Source organism: Girardinichthys multiradiatus, chromosome 15, assembly GCF_021462225.1.
Source record: "Girardinichthys multiradiatus isolate DD_20200921_A chromosome 15, DD_fGirMul_XY1, whole genome shotgun sequence".
NCBI classification, from domain to species: Eukaryota; Metazoa; Chordata; class Actinopteri; order Cyprinodontiformes; family Goodeidae; genus Girardinichthys; species Girardinichthys multiradiatus.
In genome coordinates this window covers 10,571,655-10,599,638 of record NC_061808.1, presented here as the reverse complement: position 1 = coordinate 10,599,638, position 27,984 = coordinate 10,571,655, and the positions used below count along the sequence as shown (strand labels likewise).

General features: G+C 40.5%; 2 protein-coding genes across 4 annotated transcripts; both read left to right on the top strand.

The window, feature by feature from the left end:
* The first annotated feature begins 1,349 nt into the window (after positions 1–1,349).
* akirin2 (akirin 2) lies at positions 1,350–6,202 on the top strand. The gene is made up of 5 exons (XM_047387017.1): positions 1,350–1,871; positions 2,302–2,436; positions 3,704–3,853; positions 3,941–4,012; positions 5,575–6,202. The coding sequence occupies exons 1-5, from the start codon at positions 1,700–1,702 to the stop codon at positions 5,583–5,585; spliced, it is 540 nt and encodes a 179-aa protein (XP_047242973.1). The 5' UTR covers positions 1,350–1,699; the 3' UTR covers positions 5,586–6,202.
* Positions 6,203–9,033: 2,831 nt separating this feature from the next.
* rars2 (arginyl-tRNA synthetase 2, mitochondrial) lies at positions 9,034–27,984 on the top strand. 3 transcript variants are annotated; one of them, XM_047388587.1, is made up of 20 exons: positions 9,034–9,194; positions 9,292–9,365; positions 9,465–9,567; positions 10,882–10,965; positions 11,065–11,162; positions 11,266–11,321; positions 11,719–11,802; positions 11,887–11,963; positions 12,128–12,286; positions 12,374–12,480; positions 14,236–14,331; positions 14,482–14,542; positions 22,644–22,720; positions 25,142–25,266; positions 25,983–26,050; positions 26,135–26,244; positions 27,256–27,351; positions 27,434–27,508; positions 27,595–27,658; positions 27,777–27,984. In XM_047388587.1, the coding sequence occupies exons 1-20, from the start codon at positions 9,159–9,161 to the stop codon at positions 27,861–27,863; spliced, it is 1,737 nt and encodes a 578-aa protein (XP_047244543.1). In that variant the 5' UTR covers positions 9,034–9,158; the 3' UTR covers positions 27,864–27,984. The 3 variants fall into 3 exon arrangements, with proteins under 3 accessions (XP_047244543.1, XP_047244542.1, XP_047244544.1); XM_047388586.1 differs by having other exon boundaries at positions 11,062–11,162; XM_047388588.1 differs by lacking the exon at positions 9,034–9,194 and having other exon boundaries at positions 9,344–9,365; positions 9,469–9,567; positions 11,062–11,162.

Below are 27,984 nucleotides of genomic sequence, written 5' to 3'. Positions count from 1 at the left end.
AAATCTATTAAGCTAAAGGTTTCATTAAATTTTGACTATGGTCAATTATTTTTTTTAACCTGAACGTGTAAAAATGTTATTTGCTAAGAAATTTGTGAAACCATATTTCATTCCATTTCTTGAATATGAATATAGTGCACTAATAACATGATTCTGCTATTTTATACGTCGATTATGTACTGTACATAATATATAAAAAAAAAACTTTTAGGCTTTTAGAATTTACATGAATATCCCAATTAGAAAGCTGCTCCCCTTTGTAGGTAACCTTATTATTGTGAAAATCTAGGTATTAGTTGGAAATGTATGGTAGTTAGTTCATATACTAGTCAATTTATCAAAGCATGTTTATGCAACATACAGAGGTGGGTAGAGTAATCAAAAATTGTTCTCAAGTAAGTGTGGCATTACAAAAATAAATTTTTACTCAAAGTAAAAAGTAGTCATCCAAAACTTTACTCAAGTAAGAGCAAAAAAGTATTAGATAAAAAGGCTACTTAAGTACTGAGTACTTGAAAATGTCTTATGATTATTACTTTATTTAACCAGGAAAGACACAATGAGATTTAAAACCTCATTTACAAGGGTGGCCTGGACAAAAACAGCACTATATGACATTAGACAGATTAGATTCTAAAAATTACAAAACATCAGAAGTACTGTTTAATCTGATTTAATTTGTAAAAATTATGTAATCATACAGACCAAAGTACCGAAACCTAAAATTAGGTACTTACTAAATACAACATTTCCAAATAACAGTATCTATCTATCTATCTATCTATCTATCTATCTATCTATCTATCTATCTATCTATCTATCTATCTATCTATCTATCTATCTATCTATCTATCTATCTATCTATCTATCTATCTATCTATCTATCTATCTATCTATCTATCTATCTATCTATCTATCTATCTATCTATCTATCTATCTATCTAGGATATAGGATGTTACTTTAAATTAACCATTGTGAACTTATAGTAGACATTTTAAAGCATTCTTCTTTTGTTCTATTACAGTACTATTTCTTTGTTTCTGTATTTCCTTTTAATGTCTTAACTAAATGCATAGAAATATGTTTTTTTATTTAAGATGTGATTTTTTTCTGTAAAAAAATATGTAAGCTTTCAAAGACTAAAATTAATTTTTTTAATTTTCAAAAATTTCAAGTGAAACTGAAACTTTTCTGTTGATTTGTGGATATTTTAGGAAACAAAACAAATTTTAAAAAAGGACACATTCTTGGCCATTAGGGAAATGTAGTCCTCAAACAACACATAGAACTGAATGAAGGTAAGTTGAAAACTACAAATTCCAGGTCCAGACAAGTTTCTTGCGCATGCTCATTACTAACCAAACAAAGAATAATAAAAGGGAAGCTAGTACAGACCGTTGCAGTCGTTATTGCGTATGACTTATTTTTAAAATCTGGTATCATCCAGCTTTGTGTTTCATTTTTTCCTAGTTATTTTATCGAGATTACTTGGTTATGTAATCTGTTATTTATACTTTTTGGAATTTATCAGTGGAAGACAGCGATAAACACAAAGTGTGTGGCGTCCCCAGCCCTGTATCGCCGCTGCTCTTTTTATAGTTAGCATTAGCAGCAACGGGGCCCAGGCCAGCTACTTCCTGAAGACACAACACTTTAAAGGATTCTCTGTTTGCTCGTTTTAGATATATTTCGGTTCAAATGGCTTGTGGGGCTACTTTGAAACGTACTCTGGACTTTGACCCGTTAATGAGCCAGGCTTCCCCCAAAAGAAGGAGATGTGCCCCGGTCATGTCGCCGGTATCTTCCCCGCAGAAATATTTGCGTATGGAACCATCGCCTTTCGGAGAGGTGTCGTCCAGACTCACCACAGGTAGGAAAACTAGTAATATACAACTTTGCAGTGTTACTTACCTTAAACTTTAGGATGTTCACAGCGTCCCTGCTTGTTTACTGGTTTGTCATCTCCTTGTTAGCTTCCTATGATGTGTACATGGGGTATACCTCTCAAATATGAACCTTTTTATGGTCATTTTGAGTTATTGTAAACGTATATTTATACAATCTATGGCTTCCGATCTCCAATGTGCGTAAAATAGTGTCCTAGAAATACATGTAGTGTCAGTATGAAATTGATGTTGCTTAAGTACTGAACTACCCCAGAACTTTCTATTTGAACTACTCTGTAAAATCACCAGGCAGGATTAGGTCTGAAGCCTGACTCGCATTGTCTCTGTACAAATAAAGCTCTTTGGTTTAAAGATGTCTCTTCATTTATGAACCAAACTGTCTTTGTCCTTTAGAGCAAATTCTACACAACATAAAACAGGAGTACAAACGGCTGCAGAAACGTCGACACCTGGACAACGCCTTCCAGCAGACAGATGGCTGCTGTCCTCTGGATCTGCAGAACATTCAGGCTGGGTCTCCTTTACCAGGCATATACTATTCTAATTCTCTTTTGTAAAATTACACCCAGATTATTATGTTAGTAGTTATTTGTGTTGGGGGCTGATGTGAGAGAGCAGTTGCTGTAAAATTGGGTAAGCTTTTATTTTTAAGCACAAACAACATGATTATGGATTTGACATATTTAGCAAGTATCACGGCTAGAGCTCTGCTTGTTCCCAAGAGAATGTAGATCCTTACCTTGACTCAGATTTTCAAAAGATTGCAAACATTTCCATATTCAGCATCTTCCATGGCCGACTGAAAACTCAAAAGGATTAGCTGAGCAATTTTACTATACTGCATTTAGTCTTCATATTAACTGCTGAAAGTTGCTTTCTCTTGCAGCCTAAATAAACTGCAGACCCGTCATAGTTTCCTTTTTATTACCTCCTTCTCAAACTTCATTTTCAGTCACCTCACTGAACCTTAAAATCGTCACCTTTGAGTCTTTTTCTCTCGGTGACAGCTGAAGTCTTGCTGTTGGGATGATATTGTAGGTCTTTGCTATGGAGCATTCATTGATCGTAAAAAAAAAAAAAAAGATCAGATTTTTTACTTTACCGCTAGCCAGTCGCAGGTCAGGTCCTGTTAAGTTAAAAATCGTCCCATTGAACTTATGAGCTGATATCTCAGTGCTTCTCTATCAGAAAAGGTTTAGAGTGCAAGTTTGGGTGTAAACCTTATTGCTTGTTTGATGCACGTTAGTAGCTGATCATAAGAGCTGTTTTTAAGTTTGATCCTCAAACTATATATTTATGTTAAGGTTCCCTGTTGGTCATTTTTTTCCTGTGTTGATGTTTTCATTTGGCCCATCTAAAGTTAGATGTCTTTGACCATATAGGGCATTTTGAAATTTATGGAACTAATTAGAAATTCCCCATCATCGCCCCTTTGGCAAAGTAACACAGAAAGGAAAATTGAAAACATTTCACTTTCTTTCCATGTAGTTTTGTTGGCCCATTGGCTCCAGTAAAGCTTTAAAAAAAACCAGACAGACTTGATGGCAATATACTCTGGATTTTTTTTTATGTCCAGGTTTTAAAAAAGCTGTCTTGGGGCTTAATAATTAGACTTAGTTTGGATTGGAACAAAAACCAAACTTTCCTGTAAACTGTAAAGCGGTTCTTGCCTTATTTTAGTATTTTAAACACAACCCTGCTCAGTGTTTCAGAGGATGGTAGGGGTAAATAATGTGATTCTTTTTAAGTTGAAAAAGGCACTTTATTTAATGATCAACGTTCACTGTCCTAACAGGTACATCTTCAGGTGCCCTATCTCCCACCAGGAAGGAGCAGCCACTATTTTCCTTCAGACAGGTTGGGATGATCTGCGAGAGACTACTGAAGGAGAGAGAGGACAAAATCCGAGAGGAATATGATGAGATTCTGACAACTAAACTTGCAGGTGGAATATTTGTTTAAATCATTATTCTTGTTACAAACATATATTTACAAACCAGGCAAAGTGGTGAAACTGCTCTGTCTTTCACAGAGCAATATGATGCATTTGTCAAGTTCACACATGACCAACTGATGCGGAGGTTTGGAGAGCAGCCAGCGAGTTGTAAGTATCCATCAGCTCACTAAGTTTTATAGCCCCTTTTACTCTCTTCAGACCGACTCTACTGTAAAGAAGTAAAGTAATGTATAATCTTTAAGTCAGGGAAACATTTTTTTGGTCAAGTATAGCATTGAGCTCTCATTACAAGATTGATAAGAATTTGGTCATTTTAAAGTGCATTTCTTTATAATTCCATTATTTTAAACCTCTCCTCCTCCATCCTGCAGAGTGGGTACTGTTGTTAGTATCTTATCTTAGGCCGGTTTACATGACAACTTTTTTGTGATGAACGTGGCAACGTTTAGTTCCATTTCTACTTTTCGTTTACATGACAACGGCGCATGTTTTCTTAGAAAATTGCACAATTTGAGATCAGATTCGAGAGTGTAATGGTTTGAAAACATCCTTGTCTCTATTGTCGTATAGTCAGGGAAAAATGTAATCTTTCTTAAGGGATAGCACTGGCTCATGCGCAGTATGACTTCAATCAGTAGAAAATAATGCACACACACGCAACAAAACATCTGCAGATGAGTTTAAACCCACAAGATATCAACAGATATCAACCTACTTGTGCTGCTGACTCTTGAATCTAACAACGGTGCTTAAAAAAGTGCTTATTTCCCCCCGTTTTGTAAGCAGGAAGTGTCTGCGCATGTTGTGTTTCAAACAATTATCGCCTACTAATGGCGTGGCGGGGGAATTACACCACCTTCACGTCTTTTGCTGTGTGAACAGATTGTAATTAAAACGTTGTCGTGTAGACGTGTTAACAGAAAAAGGGGGGAAGGGGTTACAGTAAAATATGACGTACCTGACAATATAAGCAGAGAAAATCTGGAGAAAAGAAAATCCCCACCTGGGGGTTCAAAACGCTAAAACATCAACTTATTGTTGTGCGATGCCTTTCGTGTAAGGTGTCTAGGATAAAGATCAATATCAGATCTCTCTCAACTGGCTTTGCGTTTCCCTCAAATGTTTATGTAGCATCTGCATATGGGGCAGAGGCCTTCGTATTAGCTATCGGTTTATAGATGAAGTCGTAATTGTTTGACGCACCAATCAATTGGTCGGTGATCCGAAACAATTTCTTGGTGAACAGCTCTGGCCTGAGAGATGCAGGTGAAAATTTGAAGCTGCTACCTGTACAAATAAACCTGAAGCATGTATTTCTATTTTGTGCTTTGTTTGTGTTTTCCATTAAAACACTCATTGGTTTATATTTCAAAAGTTTAGGTTTTTTTTACATTAAGAAGTATTACTCAGAAATGTTATATTTTATTTTGAATATGTTTCTTACTATGTCTTTAAACAGTGCTATTTTCTGCTCTTTTTGTACTGAAAGGAAAGACAAAATGGATATTTTGGCCACTTACAAATGTCTGGGTGCAAATCTTAAATGGAACTTTGAGAAGTTAACAGGGAAATCTTAAGTTGGTATTTGCTAAGAAAGTTGTACCTCATTGTTCTAAGCGCTGCTGAGATAGTGTTTTTTTTTTATACATAGTGTCCTGGTGGGGTCAGACCATGCAGAGATCTATAATAATATAGTTTTTTTCTTACAGATGTCTCCTGAGTTCTGGATTCTGATTTTGGGATTTTCTCTTTGCTGCCATCTACTCCAGGGACTTGGTGGGGCTTTTCTCCTCGTTGTGCCATATTGCCTCTCTATGGACTTACTGCCTCACGCATCAGTTATTGGCATCAAAATTAGCTGTTGCTCGGATTTCTGAGTTTCCTGTTGCCAACATGTTCTGGAGACTCTACCAGTGGCCTCTTAACTGCCATGTTGTATTTGGCTTTCCTCTGATGCCTTCATAAAAGGCTCTCATCACACACTTGGCCTTTTTGATTTCACCTCTTAATTCTTTTTGTGTTATTTTAAAAGAATGTGAGTTGTGGAGCTTTTCTATGTCTACGTTTTTCTTTAAAAGGGATTGGAGATCGATTAGTAGAAGGAGGGAAGGCAGGACTGGACTTAGTTGACTTTCTTCAACATTGTATAGACTGTTCTGATTATTACTGCTTTTAGACTTGTACATTTGTATACACTGTATTTCATTTGTTTCTTTTGTTTTACATTTTTGGCTTGTCTTTGGTTCACTGTATCCCAATGTTATGACTTTGATTTGCTATAGATTCAAAGGGGCTTTGATTCAAATGATGTAAATTAATAAAATATCGGCACAAACATGTTCTTATTACTTTTTTTGGTCTTTTTCAATAAAAATACAGGGGTTGGACAATGAAACTGAAACACTAGTCATTTTAGTGTGGGAGGTTTCATGGCTAAATTGGACCAGCCTGGTAGCCAGTCTTCATTGATTGCACATTGCACCAGTAAGAGCAGAGTGTGAAGGTTCAATTAGCAGGGTAAGAGCACAGTTTTGCTCAAAATATTGAAATGCACACAACATTATGGGTGACATACCAGAGTTCGAAAGAGGACAAATTGTTGGTGCACGTCTTGCTGGCGCATCTGTGACCAAGACAGCAAGTCTTTGTGATGTATCAAGAGCCACGGTATCCAGGGTAATGTCAACATACCACCAAGAAGGACGAACCACATCCAACAGGATTAACTGTGGACGCAAGAGGAAGCTGTCTGAAAGGGATGTTCGGGTGCTAACACGGATTGTATCCAAAAAACATAAAACCACGGCTGCCCAAATCACGGCAGAATTAAATGTGCACCTCAACTCTCCTGTTTCCACCAGAACTGTCTGTCAGGAGCTCCACAGGGTCAATATACACGGCCTGGCTGCTGTAGCCAAACCTTTGGTCACTCATGCCAACGCCAAACGTTGGTTTCAATGGTGCAAGGAGCGCAAATCTTGGGCTGTGGACAATGTGAAACATGTATTGTTCTCTGATGAGTCCACCTTTACTGTTTTCCCCACATCCGGGAGAGTTACGGTGTGGAGAAGCCCCGAAGAAGCGTACCACCCAGACTGTTGCATGCCCAGAGTGAAGCATGGGGGTGGATCAGTGATGGTTTGGGCTGCCATATCATGGCATTCCCTTGGCCCAATACTTGTGCTAGATGGGCGTGTCACTGCCAAGGACTACCGAACCATTCTTGAGGACCATGTGCATCCAATGGTTCAAACATTGTATCCTGAAGGCGGTTGCGTGTATCAGGATGACAATGCACCAATACACACAGCAAGACTGGTGAAAGATTGGTTTGATGAACATGAAAGTGAAGTTGAACATCTCCCATGGCCTGCACAGTCACCAGATCTAAATATTATTGAGCCACTTTGGGTGTTTTGGAGGAGCGAGTCAGGAAACGTTTTCCTCCACCAGTATCACGTAGTGACCTGGCCACTATCCTGCAAGAAGAATGGCTTAAAATCCCTCTGACCACTGTGCAGGACTTGTATATGACATTCCCAAGACGAATTGACGCTGAATTGGCCGCAAAAGGAGGCCCTACACCATACTAATAAATTATTGTGGTCTAAAACCAGGTGTTTCAGTTTAATTGTCCAATCCCTGGAGCTTTAGTCTGTTGGAAGATTTCTCTTTAATGTTATGTTATTGTTTTAAATATAAACATAAATAAACACAAATATATTTTCCTTAAGATTATTACAAAAATGAACTCCTGTAGTTGCCTACATCTTAGATTTTGTTAATGAAGAATTAAAATTTTATCCACAAGCTAATAAAAGAAAACGAGGGGCCATTAACGGCCTCAACCAGTTTAAGCATGGCAGGAATCAGGTCAGGTGGCCGAGGAAGATGCATATTTAAAAAAATGTTTGTGCAATTTTCACTATCGCTTTGTGCAACACAAAGTATTTCATCAACCATGTCTTGCTTTTCATTTGATGGTAAAATAGGACCAAAATCATCCAGTGATTCACTTAAAAGCACGCAAGGGTGCAATCCTTTATTAAACTTGGCTTAATAAAGCAACAGAGACATGTCCTGCTATTGATGCTGAAAATGCACAAAAAAGATCTGTTAGAATTAACTTTTGTGGTTTAAACATTAGTCATTTACTGATTAATTACTGAACTGATCCTTGATATACACTGGTTAGTTTTTGTGCCTGTACTTTGTAAGTTTTAGCGTAATTTTATGTAATTTCTCGTGGTATTCATTTAGTCTTCTTAGAGCTGAGAAACGGAGCACATGCGTACTCAAGGCCTTCTCTCTACCATCAGTTGGTCTGTTGCAATTACATACACGCCTGCGAACAATACAGTTTTGTAGTACAGGGGTTTTCCCAAATCTTTCCATACCATGCTCCCCTAAACAGCATTAGCTTTCCCATTTTGAAAAACCCACAGAAATATCAACGGACGGCGGCCCCCATTTTGAAAACCACATTCCAGTGAGCTCATGTGTGCAGAGGCTGGACTGCCCACAGTATTAGCTTATGGCCAATTAGATTTCGGTGCGTGCATACGTGCAGGAGGTACGGCGCATGCGTGCCCCAGAAGATAAATATGTATTGTATTCCTAATTATGGGGCTCTTCTGCCTTTTCTGGGTATAGAGTACGGCGCTGTACAGCTTTATATGAGGTAAAAAAATAAATTAGGCTTTGGTTTCTGGTAACTTAAGACTGACTCCATCCAACTCGTTGCCTGGGCTGCAAAAAAAAAAAAACAAACAAAAAAAAAACACAACAACTGGTTAGTAGAAAAAAGTTAGCAAATTTAGTACATTGTATGCTGTTTCTTTTTCTTTTTTTTTTACAGGGCAATCCTGTGATACCCTATTTATGTTTCGGATCTACAATGATTTACAGATTCTTTTTCTGCAGAAATCAGACTATTTTGCTTGTTTGATAAAAAAAAAAGAAAAAGTTTTTGCAATTAAAATAATAACAAAATCAAAATGAAATGGGCTCCCGACGAGTACTTTCAACATGACATTTCTGGCCCCCATGGCAAAAAAGTTTGGACACCACTGCTTTAGACGATCGTGATAGCGGTAGGAGCGGAGCACTAAATCGAGCAAACCCTTTCCAACCACTGAACATGTGTTGCAGTGAAGCCTGTGATTGGACGAGCGGAGCGGAAGCAGTGTTAAACAGGAAGTGTAACATCTCTGCCAATGTGAACAGGTCGTGGAGACATTTAATCATATTTTAATGACTTTCAACGTTAAGGTTTGCTTGCAAGTTGGAACACATGGCTTGCTTTTTTAGAAGAAAAATCGCTGCAGAGGTAATCTTGACACCGAGTCACGTCTAATGCTAATAAGCGTTAAACCTTGTAAGATGGTCAGGTTGCAGCTTTGCTTATCTTTTGTTTCATTGTCCAGCTGGCAAAGACGCTGCAGCAGTCTGAGGATGCCCTTCTACCTGCTCTGACTGCTGTTCCAGTTTTCAAGAAGCAGTTAAGCGTGTTTGCTTTACTCGCATCCAGTCCGCAGATGCCTCCTGGGTTTGTCCTTTCACTGCTCAGTTAAAGTTCCAGGACTTTTGTGCTTTTCAGGCAGAGTGCTGATTTCAAGCTGTCTCTGGGAGCATTAAGAATCAACGGGATTCTGCCTTCCAGTGGGGATATTCAGCTGCAGACAGAAAACCTGGCTGCGCAGGTCAGATTTATAATACAATCAGAATGTGCATATTTTCCAATAACTGATGTAATACCAGGGGAAGTTATTACAAGTAAAAAACTTGATTGTCTTCTGTTTGGAATTGATGTAGTAGACCAACACAAAGTAGATCATAAAGTGTAAAGCAAAATAACTATTTTACCCTTTTACTCTGATACTCCTAGTCATACTGACCACTCAAAGTGCTTTATATTATAGCCGCATTCTCCCAGTTACATTCACAAACGTGCACCTATTCATACACCGATATGCAGATCATTAGGCAACTTGGGGTTAGGTGCACATTGGCATGTGACAGGAGAAAGCTGAAATCGAACCTACAACCCTCCTATTTCAAGACAGCTAACCACTGAGCCACAGTCGCCAGTGAACAAATAAATTGAAGAGGAGCTAACAGCCTACAAAAGTGATCTGATTACTAAATAAAGTCTAAGTTTTGACCATGTCACCAATCACTGTTCAATCCATCATCCATAGCTAGAGTATGGCACAACCTGCTAAGAGTTGTGCTTCTTAAATGTTGGCTCACCTAAGCAGAAAGCTTGGTAGAGTATTCATCAGAGAAGCAGCCAGGAGGTCCATGGTAACTCTGGAGGAGGAATGTGTTGAGAGTGCAACTAATAGTCGTGCACTCCACAAATCTGTGCTTCATGTAAAAGCTGGAAAATTAAGCCATTGTTGGAAAAAACCCATAGGACTTCCTGTTTGCAGTTTGCCAAAGGCTGTGTAAAGAGCAGAGAAAACAGCTGGAATAAGATGCTTTGATCAGAATAGACCATACTGGGAAAAGCAGTATGTGGCTTAAACTACACATTACGATGAGCAAACCATTCCCATAATTAAACATGGTGGTGGCAGCATCATGTTGTGGGAGGGAATTTTAATTGCAGGGACGTTTTATTGGACAATCCTGGAAGAAAACTTGTTAGAGGGTGTGAAAGACTTTAGACTGGGGCAGGTGGCTATCTCTCAGCACCAGAACAACACTAAACATACTGCCAAAGCTACTGTGTATATTCACTGGATAATCTGCGGAAAGACATGAGAACAGGTGTTCACTGAGGTTTTAAATCCAATCTGAGGTTGACCAATTTTACTTTTTATATTTTAAATGCACTGTATATGTTAAGATGAGATGAGTAAAAGAGTTAAAAACGACAGATGTAAATTCTTACCGATGGTCAAAATGCTAATGATCTCTCTGTGATGTGTGTAAACAAATTATATTAGTGACAAAGTTGAATAGTAGTGCACTCAAAGGCCCGATTTCAAGCATATTCATCTGTTTTTCAGCTAAAGCCAGACAGTGTGGTGGAAGACATTTCAGTTGGACCCGGGTTGATTAACTTTAAAGTAAACCGCAGCCTTCTTGCTGAGGTTTGTTTGCACACACCCGACTCCCAGAGAAACCAACAAAAAAAAGACTTGTCTGCTTCGGGTGTGGATGTTACTTTTCAAGCTTTTCTCTTTCAGAAGCTGTTGGAGCCCTTTGGGAAAGGCGAGGGTTTTAATTTTGGGTTAAATAGCGACCTTTTTGATACTTCAAAGAGAGGGACCACATTAGTGGAGTTCAGGTGGGGTTGGATTTATGGGTCTTAAAGGAAGTATTTAAATATATTTAAAAATGGATTTTAAAAGACAAACTTTGTGTTTTTTTTTGTTTTTGTTTTTTTTTAGCTCCCCAAATATTGCTAAAAAGTTTCATGCTGGGCACTTGCGCTCAACAATTATTGGTGAGTTTGAGAAAATAATCAAATTTGCTTACATTTCTGATTTAGGACAATGCTATGGATTTTTACACATTTTCTCAAGTTTCATTCACAAACTTTAATTGTAATTTTGTTTGATAGACCAATACAAGGTAGCACACAGTTGTGAAGTGGATGGAGATATGGCGTGGTTTTCAAAGTGATTCTACATGCAAAAATGTAAAAATGTGGCTATGAATTTTATTTATGGGTGTCATACTCGTACTATATGCAGAGAGCTGAACGTAAATGCACAGCACACATGTTCCTTCACTAGGTTTCGGTTAAAAAATACTGAAAAAGTGTTAAAAACTATGAATAATTAATAGTGGTTTCAAGTAGCTTTAACTGAACCTGATTTTTGCATGAATACCTTCTTCAGGTAACTTTATCGCTAACCTGAAACAATCCCTCGGTAACAATGTTATCCGAATGAACTACCTCGGAGACTGGGGCATGCAGTTTGGTGAGTATGTTGTGCAAAATATGTGTTCTCTGGTGGATTTTCTAATTGCCAAAATCATTTACCTGAATTTAATTTGATTTTCAGGTTTGTTGGGAGCTGGGTTTAACAGTTTTGGATCCATGGGAAAATTAAAGGAAAATCCCTTACAGCACTTGTTTGAGGTCATATTTTTTCTTTTTACTATATTAATTTTAGTTCTGAATGTGTGTACATTTAGATGTTTGTTTTGCAGTTTGAGCTTTGTGGGATAAAAGATGATTAAAAAGGCCTTTTCTTTTCTGGTACAATGGTTTTTAAGGTATCATTTCATGTTTTTGTACTTCAGGTTTATGTTCAAGCAAACAAAGAAGCAGAGCACAGTGAGGATATGAAACATGCAGCTAAAGACTTCTTTAGACAGCTGGAGCAACATGAGAGCCAGGCCATGTCATTATGGCAACAGTTCAGGGAGATCACAGTGAAGGAGTATCAGCACATATACAAGGTAAATTCTCTCTCTGAAACACAAACTCAACATGAAACATGAAAACATGCAGACGTATTTCAGATTTTTCTTTCTTAATCTCAACAGAGGTTAGGAATCCACTTTGATGTGTACAGCGGGGAGTCCTTTTACCAAGTCCAAACCCAGGAGGTGGTCCGGGAACTGCAGAGCCGATGCCTGCTGAAAATCTCTCCGTATGTTAAAGTCTTCACTTGTAACTGTTTCGATTAGTAAACACGTATTGACAAGGAGTGTAAACACTATTGTTAGGATGTCAATCCACCAACAATTGATCTGAGTGAAAAAAAAACGAGTAGTTTTAAATAAGATTTGTGTGAAGGTTCAACAATTGATTTGTGAATTAAAGTTCAGGCATTAAACTTAGTATTTAGTTGTCATTACCTGGAAATGACCATATTTGGATGAGAATGTAGGAGTGACAGTAAGCTTGTTCAAAGATAGTGGAAAATGCACAACTTTTAGCTGTATTTAAATATTTGTCAAAGGAACAACAGATGTTGAGAACCACACTGTTCAGAAGTGTCTCAGCTAAGAATTTAATAAAACTGGCTTGATGTTTTCTGTTTATTTCTTTTAAAATAAGTTTGTTGGATGCACAGAGGTGCTGAGGCCAGCCCCTGGTGGCTACTTATATTATTGCAAGACAATGTTTGCGTGGTTCACTTTTGACAACCAGTCAATATTTTGATTATAATATTTTAAGTTTATTAATTCAACGAAGGTCTTAAGTACAGGCTTAGATTTAAAAAACTGTCATTTTGAAATCCACTCCTCTGCAGAAGATGTTTTTTCATCTTAAACCTTAGGATTAAAAAAAATCTTTTTTAAATTAAGAAGAAAAACATGTCCTGAATATGTTTTTAATTTCATTTAAATAATCAGTGACCAATATTTAGCAATCATATCACATGGTCTTGTTTCTCTAGACTGTGTCCTGTCATGCTTTTATTGTTCTGATGCGTTCAGACAGCTAAAGAACAAGAAGTGATAATATTGCTTTCTGATCATACAGCTCTCCCGTCTTGTCTTTAAAGGATCAATATGGAGTCACAGTGATGCCTTACATGCTTTTGTTAGATGGTGTGATGATTTCTTCCTGAATCTTAATGTGTCAGGGACAAACAATCTTATCATATATTTTTGGCAGAAATGGGATCTATCAGAAGCAAGCACCATTTATGATAAAAGGGTTCGATTTTGGACTTCTGAATATTTGGGTACCTTGATTGACTCATAATTTCATGTAAATCCAGATATGATTGCCAAGCAGAGTTAACCAACTTGATGTTTTCAATCATCCATCAGTTGTCTATATCACCTTATCCATGCAGGACCATGGTGGGGGCTGGTGCCTATCTCCAGCAGTCATTAGGCATCCCTGGACAAGTCAACACTTCATCACAGGGCAACACGGAAACACACAGGGCAAACAGCTGCACATGGATGCTCTCATTCATAAGGGCATTTTAGTGAGACTAATGAACCTAAAACACATATTTCCCTGCCTGTAATCAGCAATGTTTTACAGAAAGGCTTTTAAATGTTTATTTGCTGGTTTAATAGGCTGTCAGCGATTAAACAGTTTAAATGGTATTGTGAACGTTTTTATGGAATACAACAGAGGGGCTTTGGCTTTCTTTAGAAGAGACAGGCGGCCGAAAAAGCAAACCTAATTACCAGCAAGCCTGACATCATGTCAGAGGAATTTATTAAATTCCCTTCAGGCCAGTGCTACACTGTGGCCAAGACGAGACCTAACTGTGATTTCCATGTTCAGCATCCCAATAGCCGAGGGAAAATGTTTCATTGCTTTGGCTATTGGGATGCTGAACATGGAACGTATACCCATCTACTGTAGTGTTGTTTTTGTTTTTTCTTCTTTGATTTGTTCTTTTTTTTATAGAACTTGTCTGTATATATGTGGACAGGAAGGGGACTGGCGTGGTTGATCTCTCCCCGAAGGAAGACATGAGCAACATCTGTACGTTAGTCCGCAGTGATGGGACGACCCTCTACATCACCAGGTCAGTGCGGGCCAGATTTAAAACAAGCACAGAATATTTACAACGGACTGTTTCTACAGGAACAGCGTTTAAATTGTTTAATTGATTGTTTAACATACACATAACTATTGGCAGTATCAGATTGAGGCGTTGAGATTTTCTCTCTCACAGAGACATCGCTGCAGCTATCAGCAGGAAGGAGAAATACTGCTTTGATGAGATGATTTATGTGGTAAGAGCTGAAAGAAATTTGTCTTATTTTCTTCATTTTACCCAAATATTTAAATTTATAGTTTTTATCTTTGTATCAATAACTGCAATCAATCTATGACAAAATCAATAGAAACACAATAAAATTTTACAGTTATTGAACAAATACTTCTTCTCGTACTCGTCGTCTTCCGCTTATCCGGGACCGGGTCGCGGGGGCAGCAGACTCAGCAGAGACGGCCAGACGTCCCTCTCCCCAGACACCTCCTCCAGCTCCTCTAGGTGGAGCCCAAGGCGTTCCCAGGCCAGCCGAGAGACATAGTCCCTCCAGCGTGTCCTGGGCCGTCGCCTGGGCCTCCCCCCGGTGGGACGTGCCTGGAACACCTCCAGAGGAAGGCGTCCAGGAGGCATCCGGTATAGATGCCCGAGCCACTTCAACTGGCTCCTCTCGATGTAGAGGAGCAGCGGCTCTACTCCGAGCCCCTCTCGGATGGCCGAGCTCCTCACCCTATCTCTAAGGGAGTGCCCGGCCACCCTACGGAGGAAGCTCATTTCAGCCGCTTGTATCCGGGATCTCGTTCTTTCGGTCATGACCCAAAGTTCATGGCCATAGGTGAGGGTAGGAACGTAGACCGACCGGTAAATTGAGAGCTTTGCTTTTCGGCTCAGCTCTCTCTTCACCACAACGGACTGGCACAGTGCCCCCATTACTGTGGCAGCCGCACCGATCCGTCTGTCGATCTCCCGCTCCATTTTTCCCTCACTCGTGAACAAGACCCCGAGATACGAAAACTCCTCCACTTGAGGCAGGAACTCCCCTCCAACCTGAAGAGGACAAGCCACCCTTTAAATACCCTTAAAATACTTTAATACTGAACACCACCGGGTTCTGGGACTGCCGCCGCGACAGGCACCGCAGACCTTACAGCCGCAGCTACGGGCAGCAGCATCGACAATAGATGCGGAGAACATGGTCCACTCGGACTCTATGTCTCCAACATCCCCCGGGATCTGGTCGAAGCTCTCCTGGAGGTGGGAGTTGAATACATCCCTGGCCGAGGGCTCCGCCAGGCGTTCCCAGCAGACCCTCACTATGCGCTTGGGCCTGCCAAGTCTGTCCGGCTTTCTCCTCCCCCAGCGGATCCAACTCACCACCAGGTGATGATCAGTGGACAGCTCAGCCCCTCTCTTCACCCGAGTGTCCAAAACATGCGGCCGAAGGTCTGATGATACGACAACAAAGTCGATCATTGACCTCCTGCCTAGGGTGTCCTGGTGCCAAGTGCACTGATGGACACCCTTATGCTTGAAGATGGTGTTCATTATGGACAATCCGTGACTAGCACAGAAGTCCAATAACGAAACACCACTCGGATTCAGATCGGGGAGGCCATTCCTCCCAATCACGCCTCTCCAGGTGTCACTGTCGTTTCTCACGTGGGCGTTGAAGTCCCCCAGCAGAATAATGGAGTCCCCGGGAGGAAGCCCCAGATGTTTTCTGAACAGCCCCGGACTTCTTCATAGAAGACATTTGGAAGTATTAAAAAGATGCAGCCACAAAATGGTATTGGACTTCACATTTTAATTTAAATCAACAAACAATCAGACAATCAGATTTTTTCAATGGTGTTCTATATAATCAGGTCCCGCTCCACCTAACCTGACAATGAATTAAAAGGAGAAGACAAAAAATAGTTATTTGCGCAGTTGCAGCACCACGAAACTCGCAACTACGCGCACAACCAGAGACGGACTCCATTCTGGAAAAGATCAGAACAGCAGTTTACTCCAGGTCGACCTGCCTCGTTCATTACCTGAAAAGTTACACTGAGTGCCACGAACAGGGCTCATTTCAGAGCAACCGCGGAGCCAACCGGAGAGAGGAAGCCTGGTGGGTGTGTGTGTTCAGGAACAGGTGGACGCCGAGCGGTATAACCCGGTAAAACCTGAATGCTGACTCAGAATGGGCTGTTTGTAAGTTACAGCTAATCACTGATTCACCCAACAAGACATGAGGTGGAGGTTCACTCTGATGAGCATCATCAGGGTCATGATGAGGGACTTTCACCTGAGCTACAGGTGAAGTTAAATGATCAGTGACAGAAAACAGCAGCAACCTTCTCTGTGAGCTTCTAGCCGGATTTGCATCATATTGTGAAAATATCTGGTCTTTTACTTCAGTCAATATAAAAGGATTTAATCCTAACATAGCTGAACACATTAAAAGATCCTTCAGATCAACACATTGATCTCATGGCAGCAGCCAGTCCTATAGTCCAGTTCTACTTGTAGACAGAAAAAAGTGTTGCTCAATAAACCAGGAAAATATCTCCTGGTGCCAGTAAGATGTAGTAGAAAGTTCAAAAGTAAGCCTCCCTCTTCTCTTTCATATCTTCTGTGCTGATTCTAAACATACAGCTCTGGGTTTAAAGATGCAGGTTAATTAAGAAATAAATCATAGCAATTAATCACAGGCGGACCTTTAATTAGTTAACTATGATGTTTTTTTTTCTGAATTACACATGTAATATTATGTAAACTAAACTAATTAAACAAGGATACAGTTTTACTGAAGGTGAGACATACATGAAATATGTATACAGTTATTAATAACTGTAATATTAGTACTGATAAGGTCCAGGATGAGGCTCTATGCTATATTTTAAACAACACAACTTAACACCCTTTTCTCTCAAAGTGTTTAATAGTAAGAACTCCACTAATGTCTCACATGCTCAGTGCAAAACAAAAGACTGTTATAAAATATTTCATTTATTATTTTTGGCAAATTTCTCCAGAAATGGAATGAAGGGCTGAAAAGATTCATAAAAGAAGGAACAATTTTAATAAAATGTTTTGAAAGCTCTTGGCATAATAAAATAAATGTGTTTTAGGATTTTACCATTTGACTAAGATTTAGGAAAATCCACTTTATTCCACTTTCCTTTTTTTGAAATGTAAGAAATTAAGACAGTGGAACCTCAGGAGTGGAACACTTTGATGAGAATGTCACGTTTAAAAAGGTAATTTATGTAGATAACAAAAGAAGCACATTTATCTGGCCCAAAGTAAACATCTCTGAGTTTAAGAAAAACTTTTGTCAGCAAAAATTCAGATTAAGTTCTTTTCTAAATACCTCAAAATGTGTCATTATTTGCTTCAGCAAAATGGTTTTTCATCAGGCCTAAACTCTTTTTCAGTTTCATTCAGCTTCTAACAAAAATAAAAAGTACATTTATTGCACCCCTTTTTTGTTTGATTCACAATAATTTACATTCAATCTCAAACCAGCCGAGACAGAGAACTGGTACAATATGTCAGAATCAGAATCAGCTTTATTGCCAAGTTCGTACATACAAACAAGAAATAATGTTTTTGCATTACAGAATATACAATGTATAATGTTTCAATGTACAATATATACATATATAAATAAAAAGGTGCATTTGCAACATCTGTATGCTGTTGTTTTGTACTCTATTGAATGTTCAACAGAGAAACAGCCTGGGGGAAGAAACTGTCTTTGTGGCGGCTGGTTTTAGTGAACAGTGCTCTGTAGCGGCGGCCTGAAGGTAAAACTCTATAAACAGTTTATGTGCAGGGTGTGTGGGGTCTGCAGAGATTTTAGCAGCTCTTTTCCTGACCCTAGACCTGTATAAGTCCTGGATGGAGGGAAGGTCGGCCCTGATTATTCTCTCTGCATTCCTGATTATTCGTTGTAGTCTGGACCTGTCCTGTTTTGTGGATGAGCCAAACCACACTGAGATGGATGAAGACAGGACAGATTGAATGATGGCAGTTGTTGAAGCACCCTCCCAAGGGGTGTTCTGCGTGTTCGTTTATTCACCTAAGCTGAAAGAATTCACAAGACATTATAATAAATCACACGGAGACAGCTGTATGTTATTCAAATACCTGGACCAGGGAAGCTCTCGCATGTGGTAACACAACACACACCGAGACAACTTCGAAGCTTCTCACTGGGGTCCTTGGTTTTATTAAAACACATGAAACTGGGCAACGCCCTGTTTTACAGTTTTTTCACACATATAGTTACATACATACTTTCCGGCTTACCATATTTAGAAAGTCATTATCCTGCTTACTTTTCCTGCACCTGCACTCTGCTTTTCTGATGATATGAGAAGGGAGTACCAAGCCGTTAATCTTGTCCCATCCTTTTCCCACCATTACAGTTCTACAGTCTTTCTCTACTTCACCACACTCAAGGCCAAGTTTGTGCAACAACACTTCTGCAGGCCACAATGTCTTATACTCACACACAGGTTATACATTTGATAACACACTGGTTATGAACATAATAATTAATGCACACACATAATATATCTCCACACAGTGTAGAAGATGACCAGCAGCTCCTGTGGAAGGTTGTACTTCTTGAGTTGCCTCAGGAAGTACAGTCTCTGCTGGGCCTTCTTTCGAACAGTGTCTATGTGTGAAGACCATCTCAGGTCCTCAGAGATGGTGGTTCCTAAGAACCTGAAGTGGTCCACGGCCGATACAGTGTTGTTGAGGATGGTGAGGGGGGTGTATGGGGGTGGTGTTCTCCAAAGGTCCACCACCATTTCCACAGTCTTGAGTGGGTTGATTTCAAGGTAGTTCTGACTGCACCAGTGTACCAGCCGATCCACCTGCTGTCTGTATGCAGACTCATCACCGTCCTGGATCAGTCCAATGACAGTGGTGTCGTCTGCAAACTTAAGGAGTTTCACGGACGAGTCCGATGAGGTGCAGTCATTTGTGTACAGAGAGAAGAGGAGTGGGGATAGAACACACCCCTGGGGGGCACCAGTACTTATTGATCTGGTTCGGGAGAAGATGCTCCCCAGTCTCACCTGCTGCTGTCGGTCCATCAGGAAGCTGTTGATCCACTGACAGGTGGAGGCTGGGACGTTGAGCTGGGTGAGCTTCTGGTGGAGGATGTCTGGTATGATAGTGTTGAAGGCCGAGCTGAAGTCTACAAACAGGATCCTGGTGTACGTCCCTGGATGGTCGAGGTGTTGCAGGATGAAGTGTAGACCTAAGTTAACAGCATCATCTGCCGACCTGTTTGCTCATTAAGCAAATTGCGAGGGGTCCAGCAGGGGGCCTGTGATGTCTTTCAGGCAGTCAGGTTTCTCAGACCAGTCCATACAACTGAAGTGTCACCAGTAGAAAGGTTGTTCTTCAGCTTCTCACTGTAGCTTCTCTTGGCTGCTTTGATCTCCTTTGTTAGTCTGTTCCTGGCCTGCCTGTACCGTGCCCAATCTCCACTGCTGTGAGCTTCTTCCTTATCCTATATTATTTTAACTTTAAATTACCTAGAAATTGTCTTATTGAAATCTAAATATTTTGGATTTGGGCTAAAGCCCCCAGTGTTTTGAGACCCTAAAAACGCCACTGGTGTTGTCTCAAACAAGTAACAGACCGACATGCATTTTTGAAATCAGAGTTTTGTCTGTAATATTTTTCTCCACCTCCTGAGGGCACTCAGCTAGTCTACAAAAATGTATCCACAAATAATTCAAAATTATCAATGTTAACTTTCTGTTGTTTCTATTTAGCGGTTTTAATCTGCTTAAAGTAAGGAAATTAAATGAAATATGCGGTGATCTTCTGTTTTTCTCTGAATAATTACTAGAACGATCCTTAATCTATGTGCTGCCAAGCAGAATGACTAAGAAGCCTATCAGAAAATATAATAAAATAAAAAATGAATGCGTCAGTTTTACTGCCTGTTTTTTTTTTTCTTTTACTTCTTCACAATAAATTTCAGAGATAGAGGGACTGTGTGATCTCACATCTTTAATGTCAGCAGACAACCATCGACATAGATTTCCCTAACATGCAACAATTGAATTGGATTGCATCGATCTCCTCCATGAATCAAGCTTATAGAAACTTTGTTTCCACTTATTTTGCGCTTCATACATCTCAGAAATGTTTCTAATACCTTGATCAATACAACAACCTGGTGTTCTACAAACACAACTGATTATTACATTTTTATAATAATCCCCAGAAGGTGGTCTTAAAACGGCATTTTGATGGGATGTTTGTTGTATTTTAAGGAGTTCTGACAAAAAAAACGGCGTCTTTTTCATGACTTTTTCTCCAGGTGCGTGGTAAAAGTGCAGATTTGTGGCACTTTTGCCTTGCCATACATATTTGCATTTGTTGTAGGATAAACCTGTGCTGTTTCATGACTTGTGCAATCTACAGAAGACTACTACTCAAGCAGTTCAAGGTGAATATTTTGTAGTCAATGGTCCAGAAAGTTATAAAAATGGCAGAAAAAAGTATGGACATCTGAAAATAAAATGTGTGTAGGAACCCAGAGCTTTGTGACCAGTATTTTAAAAAAAGTGTTATTTGTTCACTTTGAGGCTTGCAAAACCTGATTTTCATGTACAGGTCCTTCTCAAAATATTAGCATATTGTGATAAAGTTCAGTATTTTCCATAATGTCATGATAAACATTTAACATTCATATATTTTAGATTCATTGCACACTAACTGAAATATTTCAGGTCTTTTATTGTCTTAATACGGATGATTCTGGCATACAGCTCATGAAAACCCAAAATTCCTATCTCACAAAATTAGCATATCATTAAAAGGGTCTCTAAACGAGCTATGAACCTAATCATCTGAATCAAAGAGTTAACTTTAAACACCTGCAAAAGATTCCTGAGGCCTTTAAAACTCCCAGCCTGGTTCATCACTCAAAACCCCAATCATGGGTAAGACTGCCGACCTGACTGCTGTCCAGAAGGCCACTATTGACACCCTCAAGCAAGAGGGTAAGACACAGAAAGAAATTTCTAAACGAATAGGCTGTTCCCAGAGTGCTGTATCAAGGTACCTCAGTGGGAAGTCTGTGGGAAGGAAAAAGTGTGGCAGAAAACGCTGCACAACGAGAAGAGGTGACCGGACCCTGAGGAAGATTGTGGAGAAGGGCCGATTCCAGACCTTGGGGGACCTGCGGAAGCAGTGGACTGAGTCTGGAGTAGAAACATCCAGAGCCACCGTGCACAGGCGTGTGCAGGAAATGGGCTACAGGTGCCACATTCCCCAGGTCAAGCCACTTTTGAACCAGAAACAGCGGCAGAAGCGCCTGATCTGGGCTACAGAGAAGCAGCACTGGACTGTTGCTCAGTAGTCCAAAGTACTTTTTTTGGATGAAAGCAAATTCTGCATGTCATTCGGAAATCAAGGTGCCAGAGTCTGGAGGAAGACCGGGGAGAAGGAAATGCCAAAATGCCAGAAGTCCAGTGTCAAGTACCCACAGTCAGTGATGGTCTGGGGTGCCGTGTCAGCTGCTGGTGTTGGTCCACTGTGTTTTATCAAGGGCAGGGTCAATACAGCTAGCTATCAGGAGATTTTGGAGCACTTCATGCTTCCATCTGCTGAAAAGCTTTATGGAGATGAAGATTTCATTTTTCAGCACGACCTGGCACCTGCTCACAGTGCCAAAACCACTGGTAAATGGTTTACTGACCATGGTATCACTGTGCTCAATTGGCCTGCCAACTCTCCTGACCTGAACTCCATAGAGAATCTGTGGGATATTGTGAAGAGAACGTTGAGAGACTCAAGACCCAACACTCTGGATGAGCTAAAGGCCGCTATCGAAGCATCCTGGGCCTCCATAAGACCTCAGCAGTGCCACAGGCTGATTGCCTCCATGCCACGCCGCATTGAAGCAGTCATTTCTGCAAAAGGATTCCCAACCAAGTATTGAGTGCATAACTGTACATGATTATTTGAAGGTTGACGTTTTTTGTATTAAAAACACTTTTCTTTTATTGGTCGGATGAAATATGCTAATTTTGTGAGATAGGAATTTTGGGTTTTCATGAGCTGTATGCCAAAATCATCCGTATTAAGACAATAAAAGACCTGAAATATTTCAGTTAGTGTGCAATGAATCTAAAATATATTAATGTTAAATTTTCATCATGACATTATGGAAAATACTGAACTTTATCACAATATGCTAATATTTTGAGAAGGACCTGTATAGTCACAGTTTTGTGCAAAGAGATTAAGCTGCTGATTCAGAATTTCCACATGTAAAATGAACAATAAATTCACCTGGTTGATCTGTTTGTCATTTTCAGACAGACAAAAGTCAGGAGAACCACTTCAACCAGTTGTTCCAGATTCTCCTGACAATGGGACATTCTTGGGGTGAAAGGTAAGCTTGATGCCTAAAGATGTACAGAACATGTTCTGCCTTTGGCAAGGAGGTATAGAACAATGAAAACAAATCATTTAACTCCTGAATCTTCTGACTTTGTAAAATCACATTTGAAATGTGCTTATTTTTAGGCAGTTATCTTAATGTTTTAATAAGATTGGCACAAAACGATGTTTTTGCCTGTAAGAAAATCAGTGAGAAACACTTTATTCCTATAACCCATGACAACTTCTCTGTAGCCTTTATTTCTTTCTTGTTTACCACTTAACAGCTGTTTATAACTCAGTTTTCTGTCTATAAGTCACATTTCCTTCAGCTTACTTAACGTTCGCTCGCTAACCTCAAATTCTTGTTTTTGCCAAGTTGTTTTCCTATATCTTTGGTTACCAATCTTTTTTAGTTTTTAGTTTTATATTGTTTCTCTTCAAAGTGTTTCTCTGTTTGTCTACCTTTCCTCCAAATTTAACACAAATCTGGAAGACAGCTATAAGTATTTATTGAGCAACATGGGAAAACGATCATGACGCACTTTACAACCAGGAAAAAATGAATATAAACACGTGTATGAAGTCTCTCGTCTCGTCGTCTTCCGCTTATCCAGGACCGGGTCGCGGGGGCAGCAGACTCAGCAGAGACGCCCAGACGTCCCTCTCCCCAGACACCTCCTCCAGCTCCTCCAGGGGGAGCCCAAGGCGTTCCCAGGCCAGCCGAGAGACATAGTCCCTCCAGCGTGTCCTGGGCCGTCCCCTGGGCCTCCTCCCGGTGGGACGTGCCTGGAACACCTCTCGAGGAAGGCGTCCAGGAGGCATCCTGTATAGATGCCCGAACCACCTCAACTGGCTCCTCTCGATGTGGAGGAGCAGCGGCTCTACTCCGAGCCCCTCCCGGATGGCCGAGCTCCTCAACCTATGTCTAAGGGAGTGCCCGGCCACCCTACGGAGGAAGCTCATTTCAGCCGCTTGTATCTGGGATCTCGTTCTTTCGGTCATGACCCAAAGTTCATGGCCATAGGTGAGGGTAGGAACGTAGACCGACCAGTAAATTGAGAGCTTTGCTTTTCGGCTCAGCTCTCTTCACCACAATGGACCGGCACAGCGCCCCCATTACTGTGGCAGCCGCACCGATCCGTTTGTCGATCTCCCGCTCCATTCTTCCCACACTCGTGAACAAGACCCCGAGATACTTAAACTCCTCCACTTGAGGCAGGAACTCCCCTCCAACCTGAAGAGGACAAGCCACCCTTTTCCGGTCGAGTACCATGGCCTCGGACTTGGAGGAGCTGATCCTCATCCCAGCCGCTTCACACTCGGCTGCGAACCGCCACAGCGCATGCTGTAGGTCTTGGCTAGAGGGGGCCAGCAGGACCACGTCATCTGCAAAAAGAAGAGACGAAATCCACTGGTCCCCAAACCAGACCCCCTCCGGCCCTTGGCTGCGTCTAGAAATCCTGTCCATAAAAGTTATGAACAGGACCGGTGACAAAGGGCAGCCCTGCTGGAGTCCAACATGCACCGGGAACAGGTCCGACTTAGTGCCGGCAATGCGGACCAAACTCCTGCTCCGCTCATACAGGGACCGGATGGCCCCTAATAAAGGGCCCCCGATTCCTGGAGCACCCCCCACAGGGCATCACGAGGGACACAGTCGAATGCCTTCTCCAGGTCCACAAAACACACGTGAGCCGGTTGGGCAAACTCCCATGAACCCTCGAGCACCCTGTAGAGGGTATAGAGCTGGTCCAGTGTTCCACGGCCGGGACAAAAACCACACTGCTCCTCCTGAAGCTGGGGTTTGAGTATCGGCCGGACTCTCCTCTCCAATACCCTGGCGTAGGCCTTACCAGGGAGGCTGAGGAGTGTGATCCCCCTGTAGTTGGAACGCACCCTCCGGTCCCCCTTCTTATAAAGGGGGACCACCACCCCAGTCTGCCAGTCCAGAGGCACTGTCCCCGACCGCCACGCGATGTTGAAGAGGCGTGTCATGTAGGCGTGTGTATGAAGATTCATTTTTAATTTGTCCCTAATAGATGATACCGCACCCTCTGTGCTTTTGGCAGATCTTCAACAGGCTGTAATTTTTTACAGTCTCTCATATCTCCCATGATCCGATGTTGAGTTACTTTGTAATAGTTTTATAAATGTTAGTAATGTTCCGCTACATAATCACTGTTTGAACTGCAAACTCATTTATATAATTTAACTTGTGCAACTGTTTGTCGAAGGTGATATTAGTTTTATTTTAAGTTCTATGTTATGAAAATGTTACAATCCACTCTTACACAAAATAGTTCATATTCTTCAAATAATGTTTTCCTTTGATTTTGTTTTTATTCATAATGATATTCATTATCCTGTATATCAGAATTCAACAGCTTTGCATTTGTATTTAAATGATTTGTGATTACTGTTGTGTTGTCAGGTGTCGCCTTGTGTCCTTCGGCTTGGTGCAGGGCATGAAGACCAGGATGGGTGAGGTGGTGTTTCTGGAGGATGTGCTAGACGAAGCACAGGCCAGAATGCTCCACAACATGAACCAGTCCAACAGTAAAGCCAGGCACACTTTACATTTTTTAGCGTTTGAGATCATAGGCTGCTATGCAAAACTGCTACATGCATTTTCTTCTTCATGCATATTACACTTATTGATAAAGATTTGTGATCCTTTGCATGTCTTTATATAATCCTACTTGGTCTGTACGCTACTGCAGTACAGGATAATGATGGACTTGCAGAATGGAAACAAGGTCATACCTCTTCAGAACTAACTTATTTGAATTAGTAACACAAATTGCTTTAAACCTGTCCTTTACATGCCCTGAATGCATTGGAAAATGGTTAAATAATGATCAAAATAGAAAATATGAAATAAGTATTCATTTTCTCCACCACAAAGTAAAGTGAAGCAAATAGTCTCTCACAGCTTAAAAGAAATTAAACTCTTAATCTCAGTTTCTACCGATAAATATAATAAACTATTTACTTTCTTCATTGTTTATGAAGCACACATGATAGACTGACTTAGTGAATATTTGTTGGCCACGTTAATGTTGACACTATGTAGAAAACCCTAGGTCCAAACAGCTGTGGTTACTGCCGCAATAAAAAATAAAAATAAAAATGTGAATACTGTCACCAGTTTAATCCTGTTTATGCCCTTTTCAGATGGAAACCATACACAACTAGACTAAGAAACAGATCTAACATAGTATGAGGGAAATACTTTGAGACAGTAGTAACACCCAGGGTCAATCTTTCCACAGCAACTAAGGAATTGGAAGACCCGAAAGACACAGCTGAGAAAGTGGGAATCAGTGCACTAATAGTTCAGGTGAAGCATCACAACACATTTTTAGAAAATTCCACAAGTTGTTTTGTCTGTTGACAGGAAAATAACATTTTTCTGTTTTCTCAGGACTTTAAAGGTCACCTTCTGTCTGGTTATAAATTTGACTGGGATCGGATGCTACAGGCTCAGGGCGACACGGGCGTCTTCCTGCAATATACACACGCCAGACTCTGCAGGTAAGCATGAGCTGTTGCAAAGTTTTTTGATATTTCTAGGACTGTCCTTCACATATTATGGTCTACAGCTAATGAAGAAAAAAATCAGTTTCTCAGAAAATTGTATTATATAAGATCAATGACAAGAAAGTGTCTAGTACAGAAATGTTATGGCCTACACAATCATGGGGAAGACTCCATGATTGTCTGTTGTTCCTACCCTTCACTAGGAGAGTAAGCCACAAAAGATAATTGCTAAAGAAGCAGAGTGTATCAAATCATATCAATAAAACGTTTAATGGAAGGGAAAAAGTGCACTAGTGTCCCAGAATCTGGATGGAGTGTGGAGAGGCACAGAATTGAAGTTGCTTGATGTTTGGTAGAGTTTCCACATTCAGCGATGATTCAGGGACCCACACCATCTGCTGCTGTTGCTCCAATTTTAGATGCTTCCCTAGCCTGACAAGCTTTAAGATGCTGATTTCATTTTCCAGCAGGATTTGGGACCAGCCCACACTGCCAAAAGGACCAATACTTGGTTTTATGACCATGGCATCACTGTGCTTGGTTAAGCAGTGGGGTATCGAGAAGAGACAAAGATTAAATTAAACTCCGCAATAATGCAGATGAGCTCATGGTAACTTATTGAAGCAGCCTGGACTTCCTTAACACCTCAGCAGTGCCACAGGCTGATCAGCTCTATGTCCTGCTGAATTGATGCAGTTATGTATGAAAAAGGAGCCCCATACCAAAGTATTTAGTGCATATAATTTATAGTACATTAGCATACTTTTCAGCAGGGCATTTTTGGTTAAAAATCTTTTTTCTTGAATTGGTCTTATGCAATATTCAAATTTTCTGATAGAGTTTTATCTAGGAGCCACACAAGTTTCGCTTGTAGGCCTTAGGAAAACAGAACAGGATGTACAGAATATTGTTAGCCTCCAAGTCATATTTTGGCAAATATGACTTAGGCAATTATGCTATGAGGCTAAAGATATGTAGGTCACATGCAATCTGATGCTTTGCCAGTTTATTGAGGCGGAATGAAGGTGTGGAGGAAGCTACGTTCAACCCTACCTGCCTATGTGAGCAGACAGGTATCACCATTCTGCAGCACCTCCTACGGTAAGTAAACAACTTTCCTCTGTGTGCTGTCGGACCAAAAGCCTCGATCACAGTCAGCTAGTTAAATATTGTTTCTTTGTAGTTACGATGAAGTGTTGTATAAGTCAAACCAGGACCTGCAACCCAAACACCTTGTCAACTTTTTACTGAAGCTGTGGTAAGGAACAGGATGTTTGTTCTCAGGGGTTAGTTGGGCTGTTTGTATACATACCTAATACTTTTATATAATTCTGTACTTTACAGCCACTTCATTGCTTCAGCACACAGAGAGCTGCCAGTGAAAGGAAGCCCTCCGGAAGTTGCACAGGTTTAAATATAAGCACTTTTATTCTTTTTTTTTTTTTTTTATAACTGTGAATTCACAAGATCCATACTGTATAAAAAAAGACTGTAAAATATAAAATGTGTTTTTGCTCACTACACAGGCAAGGTTACGACTGTTCGGTGGAGCATGCTCGGTTCTGGCCAGCGGCATGAGAATACTGGGTATCACACCAGTTCAAAAGATGTGACCTTTAAAGTGCTTTGCCAGGGGTTGAGGTATCCCTTTTTATATACACTGTGAATACAAGGTCCTATATTTTACAAATAAAATTACCTTCCTTAAAGGAAGTGGAAGTTAAATGACACAAA